At 58.9% G+C, this 10,488-nt stretch overlaps 1 protein-coding gene across 1 annotated transcript in view; it reads right to left on the bottom strand.

The window, feature by feature from the left end:
• LOC104526856 (hemicentin-2) overlaps positions 1–10,488 on the bottom strand; it is a gene marked incomplete at its 5' end in the record, with an annotated part of 28,297 nt that overhangs the window by 5,002 nt on the left and 12,807 nt on the right. Inside the window, 29 exon segments of the mRNA XM_029085567.1 lie at positions 1–79; positions 245–458; positions 802–992; positions 1,107–1,241; positions 1,545–1,679; positions 1,763–1,870; positions 1,953–2,117; positions 2,334–2,455; positions 2,574–2,730; positions 2,846–2,973; positions 3,230–3,377; positions 3,598–3,739; positions 3,847–3,983; positions 4,274–4,356; positions 4,434–4,623; positions 4,767–4,863; positions 4,979–5,220; positions 5,288–5,401; positions 5,595–5,813; positions 6,040–6,190; positions 6,366–6,508; positions 6,797–6,910; positions 7,263–7,433; positions 7,896–8,087; positions 8,584–8,670; positions 8,857–8,970; positions 9,124–9,291; positions 9,837–10,118; positions 10,465–10,486. Of these exon segments, the coding sequence (XP_028941400.1) occupies positions 1–79; positions 245–458; positions 802–992; positions 1,107–1,241; positions 1,545–1,679; positions 1,763–1,870; positions 1,953–2,117; positions 2,334–2,455; positions 2,574–2,730; positions 2,846–2,973; positions 3,230–3,377; positions 3,598–3,739; positions 3,847–3,983; positions 4,274–4,356; positions 4,434–4,623; positions 4,767–4,863; positions 4,979–5,220; positions 5,288–5,401; positions 5,595–5,813; positions 6,040–6,190; positions 6,366–6,508; positions 6,797–6,910; positions 7,263–7,433; positions 7,896–8,087; positions 8,584–8,670; positions 8,857–8,970; positions 9,124–9,291; positions 9,837–10,118; positions 10,465–10,486 (4,250 nt within the window).

Raw genomic sequence — 10,488 nt, 5'->3', positions numbered from 1 at the left:
CATATATAGGCCCCGCTGTCGGCTCGGGTGGCTGCCTCCCGTCGCAGGGTGCCCCAGCCGCTCTGCCCTGACACACCATCTGCAGGGTGCAAACCCCCCAAAAAGTGTGGTTGGGGACCAGCTGGTTATAACCCCACACAGCCAGACACATCAGAACCCCAGGGACCCTGAGAGGTGGAACAAGGACTGGGATGGTACCAGGATCACGACCTTCCCCCAGTCTCAGCATCCGCTGCCCACGCACCAGTGACGAGCTGCCCGTTGGCCGTCCAGGTGACGCGGGGCTGGGGGCTGCCCACAGCGGCACACACCAGCTCCAGCCTCTCGCCCCGGCTCAGGGTGATGTCTGCGGGCAGGCGGGTGAAGGTGGGCAGGGTGTGGACGGAGAGGAAGAGCTGGCGGACAGCCCTCCCGGCCGAGTTCACAGCGATGCAGGAATAGCTCCCGGCATCCCCTTCCTGCGTAGAGACAGGGGAGGATGAGAGGGACTCATTTGGGGTCTTGGATCCTGGACACCTAAAAAGCCACAGCTCAGCCACAGACAATTATTCCAGCCCATGTGAGCAAACTGACTTTTTTCCCCCCCAGCCTATGGCAAAGGACTGAACAGGGCTCTGACAAATATTTTTGAAAGCAGCCAGGATGTGGCTTGGCCAAGTAACACCTTGTCCTGCCAGCCCCAACCCAGGGACACAGCAGGGTGCAGAAGAGCCTGCGCTTTCTTCTCAGCAGCAAGAGACACTTGTTCTCCAGCTCTCTGACCTTACAGCCAGCTCAGCTGCAGGAGCTGGCACTGCTTACCTGGACATCCTGGAGCAGCAGCTCCCCAGAAGGCAGGATGGTGGCCTTCCCCCCGCCACCCTGCACTGGGTCTCCCTCCCGGCTCCAGGACACACGAGGCTCGGGGACACCATGGGTGACACAGGGCAGCAGCACCTCCAGCCCCTCCAGGACAGCCAGTTCTGTTGGGCCAGCCATGATCACAGGGGGCACTGGATGGGGCAGGAGGACAGGGTCCTGATCACACCTTGACAGCCACATCTTGCTGCCGGGGAAGGCGCTGAGCAGAGGAGAGGACGAGCGCTGGGTCCCCAGTCCTGCCTTACCTTGCACGATCAGCTTGGTCCTCCCCGCAGCGGTGCCGGAGGGGTTGCGAGCCAGGCACAGGTAGGTGCCCGTGTCCCCAGGAGAGACCCGGAGGAGATGCAGCTGCCCGTTGGGGAGCACCTTCAGCCCAGGCCCTGCGGGGATGGGCAGGAATGGAGGGTGGGATGGGGTGGCACAGCCATGCCAGGGTACAGATGGGTGGTGTGTGGGGACCACTTCACCTGCAGAAAGGCCTCTTTCTGGGGAGTCCCCGGGGAACAGCTCCAGCAGCTGCTGCACCCACCTTGGATGGCAGCTAGGCAGCCAGGAGGACCCAAGCATGATGCTACCCAGCACCTTGCTGGGATGCCTACAACCTCTGAGCACCCAAATATCCCTTCAGGCAAAGGCTGGCAGGTAGCACAGGCTCTGCCAGCCTCCAGCAGGCTCTCACTCACCTCCAGCAATGCCAACACCATCCTTCTGCCAGGTGAGCTCTGGCCGGGGGACCCCAGTTGCCTCGCAGGACAGCACCGCACTGGTGTTGACCATCACCATCACCATGCCAGGCAGGGACTTCAGGGTGGGGGGCTCTGCAAGCGGCAGGGAAGCATTGCCCATTGGGGTTCCCTCAAAGTGGGCCAAGGCACATGGGACCCCCGGGAGCTGTGCGTACCATGCACCGCGAGCTGGAGATGTTTTTGGGCTGTGCCAGCAGCGCTCCTCGCCGTGCAGGTGTAGCGACCAGCATGTGGGGGCAGGACCTGCTTGATCTCCAGGGCCCCTGGGAAGAAGCGGGCAGAGGGGAGGCAGTGGGAGGGCTGGCAGGGACCCAACACCCCACTGGGGCTGCCCCGTGGCCGTACCTGTGGGCAGGATGCGGTAGCCCCCTCCTCGGCTGCCCAGCTGAACCCCCTCCTTGCTCCATGACACCGTGGGTGGGGGCACGCCGGAGGCGTAGCAGGTGAGGACCGCAGGGGACAGCCGGGTGACAATCATGTCCGTAAGGTCATCGGCGATAGTGGGGGGCACTGGAGAGGAGAGGGAGGTGAGCAGGGCTGTAAGGGAAGGCTGAAGGAGATCCCATCCTCATGCACAGATATTTCTATTGCTCCTCTTGCCCACTCCCACACCAAGTCCTCTAGAGGGGACCCAACCCCACGGTGGGCTGAAGCACACCCCCATCACACCTGGGTTGGTGACAGACCCCAGGAACACCACTCTTGTCAAGACCCCCAGGATCTCACCGTGGACAGACACAAGGAAGACCTTGCGTGCCTCTCCAGCGGCATTGGTGGCGATGCACTCAAACTGCCCCTCATCCATGGGAGCAGGGCTGGAGATGAGCAGTGACCCCAGGGACTGCACGCTGTGTGGGCAGAGACACAGCGGGGTCAGCCCCTGGCCCATGGGGAGCAGTGAGAGGGGGCAAACCCCACCCTACAGCGGGACCCTTTGGTGGGTGACGCAGCCAGCGCTGCGGGTACCTGTAGGCACCAGGCAGGAGGTGTGGGTTCAGGGGGCGGCCGTCCTTCTCCCACCGGACGTGGGGCTCAGGGGATCCCCAGGTGTCGCAGCCCAGCGTGGCCGGCTGCTGAGCCATCAGGGTGAGGTTGGAGGGCGAGGGGGCAATGGTGGGAGGGACTGCAGCCATGAGCAGAGAACAGCAGCACATCAGTGTACTGGTGAGAGCAGCCCAGCAGCAGTGGGTTGGAGGGGGGTGAGCCCAGGAGGGATCCTGCTTGGTTCTTCTGCTTACTCAGGACATGGAGGTCCATGCCTTGGTGGTCGGAGCCAGCGGGGCTGGATGCCATGCAGAGGTAGTAGCCCGAATCCTGGACCTGAACTGGGTTGATTTGCAGGGAACCATCTGGCAAGAGCTGCAGCCTGGGGAGGGAGAACAAAGGAGCCCCATTGGGGTTCTGCACAGCTGGGCTGCAATGCACAGGGGGACACAGCTGGGAAGGTGGCATGTGACATTGCAGCCAGATATGACACGTGTCCACTGAGCTGGCATGGGGACAGAGTACAGTCCTTTGCAGAGCAACTGTTGTCTCTGCTCCAGGCACGCCAAAACACCTATTGATGGGTGGCACGTTCCAAAGGCCAGCTCTTGGTGCCACCAGCCTGCAGAACTTCATACCTGTTGCTCCCATGAAGGGACAGGAGCTGGCCGTCCTTCCGCCACGTCACCTGGGGCACAGGCCACCCGTCTGCCCGGCATGGCAGCACTGCTGAGCTGTTCAGCAGCACCCTCACCTCCTCGGGGCCCGGCTGGATCTCTGGGGCCACTGCAGCAGTGCCCAACCAGCACCAGAGAAAGACGGATACAGGGCTCAGGGGATGAAGAACATCATCCCAGACCAGGACAAGGGGGTTAGGCACCATCCAAACCTCCTCCTCATTACCCCAACCTTAGGACACCCCATAACATCACACATCCCTGAACTAACAGGGATGGAGCTGGTGTTTTCTGCCAGCAAAGTCCCATGGTGGGGCATCATCTCTCACCGTGAACCTCCACCTGGACCCGCAGGCTGGTGTCTCCCAGTGCGTTGGTGGTCCTGCAGCTGTACTCCCCACCATCCACTGCCCCCACATCCCGGATCTGCAGGAAACGTCCCTCGGCCAGGACCTGCCTGCGGGCATCCTCCTGACACCCCAACAGAGCCCCATCAGCATGACCCCCACCACGAGCACAGTGGGGCTGGTGAAGGCACATCCCAGCCCCTGTCCCATCCCAGGTCCCATCACACGTACCCACAGTGGAGAGCCCTCCCAGTGCCACTCGATGTCAGGGGGTGGCACGGTGTCCTCGGGGCACTCCAGGATGAGCTGTCCCCCTGCCACAGCAGTGATGCTGTGGGTCTCTCCAAGGCTCGCAATGCTGAGAGGTGCTGCAGGACATGTGCCAGCTAAGTCAGGGGGTGCCACATGGGTTGGGTACCCCCATCCTTGTACCCATAAATCATGCACAGCCCGCCTGCTCTGCAGGACCACCACACTATGCTCCAGGTCCAATCCAACAGAGGCTTGACAGCCCCCACCGCCCTTCTCATCCACCTCCTAGTGATCCCAAGGATGGATGCAGGAGATGCCTCAGCTCTCTGGTCACCCAGAGCTCTGGCCACCCCACAGCACACCCCCTGCTAGAACCCTCCTCACTGCACCACCAAGGCCATGGTACCTTGGATGCTGACGTGGAAGCTCCTGCTGTCCTCCCCAGCAGGGCTAGTGGCCAGGCAGGGATACAAGCCAGTGTCAGCCACCCACAAAAAGCCAGGAGAGGGAAAAATTGAGGCACAGCAAGAAAATGCAAGTGGGGAGAAGAAAGAGGAGGCCCTACCTTTGTACTCTCAATGTGGAGGGTGCTCTTGTTCCCAGACACAAGCCAGGGCCCTGCCAGCAGCCGTCCATCCTTCTCCCAGGTTACAGTGGGTGCAGGGACACCCGTCACCACACACACCAGCTCTAGTGGGGTGCCCACGGCGATGGACATCTCGGTGGGATGGGATGCATCCTCAACACGGGGGGGTTCTGCAAGTCATGTGGTGGGTGGGCTTGTCCCCTCATTGCTCCCCAAAAAAATTGGCTGGCTGTTCCTCACAGATCCCAGGGGCAGACATGCACCCACCCCCAGGAGGTAGAAGACTTTGTCCCTTGGTGAGGGGATGTCTTACCCTGCACGGTGAGGACAAAGTGCTTCTCGGCTGACCCAGCCGAGTTCTCAGCCACACACGTGTAACTGCCAGTGTCACCCACCTCCACCGAGGCCACCTGCAAAGGGGAAGCAGAGCCATGGAGCTGCCAGGGCACCCATGGGGACCTCAGCACCTGACAAGAGCAGGGCAGCCTCCTCCCTGGGGAGGGAGGAGTGCCTCGTCCTATCTACCTGGTGTCTCCCATGTCTTCCCCCGACAGCCACCCTGCCCAGGGGGACACTGACCTGCAGGACTGTCCCATCCTCCAGGAGCTGGTGCCGTGGGCCAACCACAATGGGGACATCGTTCCAGAGCCAGGACACCACAGGCACCGGGTGCCCAGTGGCTTCACACTTGAAGCGGACAGTGCCATTGATGGTGGCTGTCACCTCCTCAGCCAGGTCCTCTGTGTCACCACGGATTGCTGGGGCGACTGGAAGCAGGTGGTTATGGGGCTGCCACATGCCTCCATCCACCCCCTGACCCCACACTGTACTCACTCAGCACCTCCAGCTCATAGTGCAGCCGGTCGCGTCCTGCCGCATTGGCCGCCTCACAGGTGTACCTGCCCGCGTCCTCCTCCCGCACCGCCGGCAGCTGCAGCACCCGGCCCCCTGCGGCACAGGGCAAGGTTGGGACAGGGAACAGCTCCATGAGGGGCTGGAGGGTCCCTACGCAGCCCCAGCCACCCTGCAGGTCCCATGGGTGCTGTGCATGTTGACAGGAGCAAGGGGATGGGATCCAACCTCCTCCATCCTGCTGCAGGAAACCCCCCCAAACCCCACGGTGAGGGTCCATGCCCATTACCTAGCAGCAGCAGCACCCCCAGGCCAGGGGCCAGGGGCTCCCCGTCCTTGTACCAGGTGAGCTGTGGGGGTGGGATGGCACTGGTGTCACAGTAGAGCGCAGTGGGCTGGTTGAGGACAGCCTGCCGATGCTCCGTCACCTCCCCATCCTGGTCTTCCTCCTGGTAGAAGATCTCAAGGGCTTCATTGGGGCTCAACTGCTGCTGGAAGAGGGGTGGCACTGTGGAGACAGGCTGTAGTCAGCTATGGGGAATGGGGACTCACACCCCAAGGTGCAACCAGAGCATTTACCCAGGCCTGACCAGGGCCATGAAGATATCCATTTTCCAGCAGAAACAAACCTTCTTGCTCACCCTGCTCTGCTCCAACAAGTGACCCCACTAAGGACCCCTTCTCTTGCTGAGATGCCCACTGCTCCATGCACTGGCTGATCACCCAGGGCTCACCTTGGACATGCACAATGAAGTCCCTCTCATCTTCACCCACAGCATTGGTGGCCACGCAGGTGTAGTGCCCTGAATCCGAGACACCAGCTGGTTTGATCTGAAGGACCTGCCCCTCACTGAGGATCTGGAGGTGGCCAGTGCTTTCCAGGAGCTGTACGAGGACCCCAACCCCAAGGCAGGGAGGAAACAGAAGGACAGGAGGAGGATTACACATCCAGGAGTGGGACAGACCCCAGCCAGCCATATAAAGGGTATATTCCCACTCCATCCACATAAAAGGGTCCCCAAAACCAGCAGCTCCTCCCTGGTTGCAGTTAGGACCTCACCTGCTTGTCCTTGTACCACTGGATGGTCGGCTCAGGCACAGCCCAGGTCTCACACTCCAGTGTCACTGTGCTGTTGACCCTGGCTTTTACCTCTTTCAGGGCAAACTCCCCCAAAGGGTCATCTCTGGCAATCCAAGGAGGAACTAGTGGGGAGAGACAACACAGTTGGGATGAGAGCAGAGCCCCCAAAGCTCTTGCTATTCAGTGACAGGCAGCACCTTGGGGTGGTGCTGACACTCTCAGACAGACCCCTTTGCCCTCCCCAGGGTAGATCAAAAGCTTTTTGGGGCCATGTGCTGATAAGTGTGTCCCTGAGCACCAGCTGCGAGAGGTGCAGCTCCCTGGGGTGAAGGCATGGGAAGGGGGGCAAGGGGCACTGGCCCAGTTATGGTGATGGGGTCACTGCATGAAGACATGGAGAGTTCCCACACCTAGGACCTTCACAGCATAGTTCTTCACAGCCTCCCCAGCTTCGTTGGCCACGACGCAGCTGTATGTGCCTGTGTCCTCTTCCTGGGCATTCAGGATCTGCAACCCGTGGCCACCTGGACAAAGTGGGTCTCCTGAGAAGGTCACCGCTCACAGCCATGGGTGTCTATCCCCCATGCAGCACAAGAAGTCACCTCAAAGTCTGACTTGAGGAGGCCTAGTGCTCTTCTAGAGCCCAGTTTCCAGGCTTATAAAAATAAGTGTTGTCCCACTGATGCTGCTGAGGAGGCTCCAGCTATTATCAGACAATGCAGCACATGGAAGAGCAGCATCCACCTGATGGCCTGAGCCCCTGGGGTCCTGCAGGATGATGACTTCTCACCAACCCACTGCCCTGAGCCATAGTCAGGCCCAGAAAATATCCCACTCCCCCAGGCACAGAGCAAGGGGCCTCCACCAGCACAGTACCAGGGAACAGGTGGATGTTTCTAGATGCTTTGAGAGGAACCTCATCCTTGAGCCAGGTGATGTTGGGAGATGGGTATGTCAGAGCCTCGCAGACCAGGGAGATGGGGTTATTGATGATCACCGTGACTTCTTCTGCGGTGGCATCATGGGCATCTCCAAACATGGGACTAGCTGCAGAGATACGTTTGCGTGGCAGATCATCATTAGCACCCACTTAGGCTTCGTGATGCTTCATCCCCCCACCAGAGAGCATGATCCAAGTTCAGGGAGTTGGACTTGACAGCAGCACATAAAGTGCACAGGACATACAGCACAAGCTCAGCTTCAGACTCTGCCCTGTCCTGCTGCCCTCCAAAAGGGGATACGGAAGACACACTCCTGCCCTTCCCACCAGCCACCATCAGAGATTGACCCTGCACTGTCAGAGAAGGACCCTGCACTAGATCAGGCCTTTATGTTCCTCCAAGAGGTCTCAAGTGCTTTCTGGCAGGTCCAGATCATCATACCATGCTGCTGGGTGTAGGGTTAAGGGATCCTTCACCACCTACCTGGGGCAGGCAATTAAAAAGCTCTCCAAGTCCACATGCCCTGCTCACACCTGAGACTCTGCCTCCATCTGAAGGCATCTCATACCTAAAACATCTAGCAGGTAGTGCTTGGTTTGATTCGCCACAGAGTTGGAGGCCATGCAGGAATAGCGGCCAGCATCAGACAGGGAGGCTTGAGGGATGTGGAGCATGGAGCCATCAGGGGAGAAGGAGAACGTGTCTCTGCTGGGCAGAGGGTGGCCATCTTTCAGCCAGGTGATCTTAGGCTGGGGATTGCCTGTGTGGGGTGGAAAGCAGGTTTGGGCCTTCGTGCAAAGTTTTTCCATGTGTGTGCACAGCCTGACTGGGGTCACTGCACCAGAGCTTTTCTGGGAAGCAGGAACATCAGCCCAAATCCAAAATTATCATGATCTGGATCAGGTTTTTAAAGATTGCTGGATGAGCCAGCAAGAAGAAAGAAAACTGTCCTGAGTAGGAGGTGATTGATTATTCCCATCACCAAAGGAGAAACCAGATTAGAGGAATTTAAGCTCCATTGGGAAAAAATTGGAGCTTACGTCATGGAACAAGCTCTCCATGTGGGCCCAGCGCTTCCCAGACAACCCAAATGCAAAGCCGGGAACTATCCCAAAAAGCCTCTTCATCCAATTTCAGCTAGTTCCATGTCATCGACTGGCGCCGTCCATTCGCTCCATGCCCCAATGGGAGAGACAGGTCTCTGAGCCCCATCTCCCACGTACTCACACAACCTCTGCTCCCCACGTGATGCTCACCTGCAGCCAGGCAGGACCAGGTGACAGGGTGGCCCTCAGACACTTTGATGGTCTCTTCTTCATCCACATTCTCAATGTGGGGAGGAACTAGGAACACAAGCCATCAGGGACCTCAGCAGCTGGTCAGCTTGGCTGAGCCTCCAAGCTCAGGCACAAAGGACTCCAGCATTGCATCTCCCACCATGCCCAGTCTTAACTCATGACTGTCCCTACAAGGGAGAGGTTCTGAAATCCCACTAGGAATCCTGCAACAGACTGAGGACCCCTCCTTACCTAGGATCTCCACGTAGAAATGCCTCCTGGCCTCCCCAGCTATGTTGCTGGCCAGGCAGGAATAGGGGCCACCATCCTGGGTTTGGGCACGGCTGAGCCTCAGCAGCCAGCCCCCTGGAAGCACAAAGCAGAGGGGTCTCAGGGCCCTGATCCCGGCACCAGCCCATCCCAGCAGTGCTCCCACAGGGCTGGTACTTCACCGCATTGACACCCAAAATGTGTTCCCAAAGCTCCCATCTCTCTCAGCATCCACACCACGTCCCTGACCTGAGAGCACGTGTGTATGCTCGCTGGGGGTGACGGGAGAGCCGGCCCAGGTCCAGGTGACTGTGGGCACAGGGACACCAGTGGCCTCGCAGGTCAGTGTCAGGGCTTCATGCAGAGACACGCTGATGTTGGTTGTTGATCCGGATCCCTGAATGAACTCAGGAGGAACTGGGAATGTAGAAAAGAGCAGACTTCCATTTACAAAGAAGCTACCAAGACAGCAGAGGAGCAAGGCAAACTGAGCAAACCCAGCTTGTTCCCATCCTCCTGCTGGTACAGTTTGAGGACACAAGCCCAGAGGGACCACAAGCATCATATGAAGTTTTCAACTTGAAGGTGTTTTAGGACAGATGAGTTACAGTATGCGCCACCTACCCACCCCCACAAGCCCACACTTACAGGTGTGGCATCAAGCTGAGCCACCTCAGGCCTTTCCCAGCTCAAGTACTTGGTACCTTGACCCATGAGGTTTCCCCAAGTCCTTGGAAAGTAGATGGCTTCATAAAGTGTGAGATGGTCTGTTCTGACAACCCTGGAAAGCAACTCCTGCCTGATAGAGTCAGTTCTACAGCTATGTCTGGAGCATCCCCCTTCTGACCCAAGATCTTCTACATGCTGGGTTGTCCAAGACCTCCATGTTGTCTTGCTCTCCACACTCATGCTGTGTGATATCACCATCCCTCCCAGTCACCAGCCCTGTCCCACACCCCTACCATGCACTGCAACGTCAAACTCTTTCCGCTCCTGCCCTGACGTGTTTTCCACCAGGCAAGCGTAGCGTCCTGCATGGGCCACCTCCGCCTTAGGGATGTGCAACTTCCTCCCCTGCTCCGTAAGCAGGAACTCGTCCCCGTCAGCCACGGGCTGCCCATCCTTCACCCATGTCACTGTGGGTGGCGGTGTCCCCATGGCATCACACTCCAAAACTGTCTCACCAGCCTTGATGACAGAAACCTTCCTCGGGGCTTTGCTGCTGCCATGGATCCTGGGCAGCACTGTGGACAGAGGGACATGGAGTGGAGGTGACGCTGTAGCAACAACCTTGGCTGTACGCATGTGAATATACAAACACCATCGATCTGGATGGTGGCATCAGAAACACAAAGCAAAGGTGAGTGGGTGCAACTAGTGCAATTGGGCTGCTGGAGTGAAAACCAGTTGCAAACAGCTTGGAGGCAAGAGGAACAGTGGTGGGGCAAAGCTAGCCCAGCTAGCAGCATCCTTTCCAAAACACCCAAGGCAGCAAGCAATGGCTGTGGACTTTTGGGTCCAGCTGGACCTTGCGTTGAGAGGTCACGGCACCTTCAAGCACCCCCATGGTCTCTGGAACCCCCAGCTCACCGTGCACCTCCAGACGATGCTCCT

The sequence above is a fragment of the Antrostomus carolinensis genome, unplaced genomic scaffold (assembly GCF_000700745.2).
Source record: "Antrostomus carolinensis isolate BGI_N321 unplaced genomic scaffold, ASM70074v2 scaffold25966, whole genome shotgun sequence".
NCBI classification, from domain to species: domain Eukaryota; kingdom Metazoa; phylum Chordata; class Aves; order Caprimulgiformes; family Caprimulgidae; genus Antrostomus; species Antrostomus carolinensis.
The sequence above is the reverse complement of the archived record's forward strand: the minus strand, read 5'-3'. Positions and strand labels throughout refer to the sequence as shown.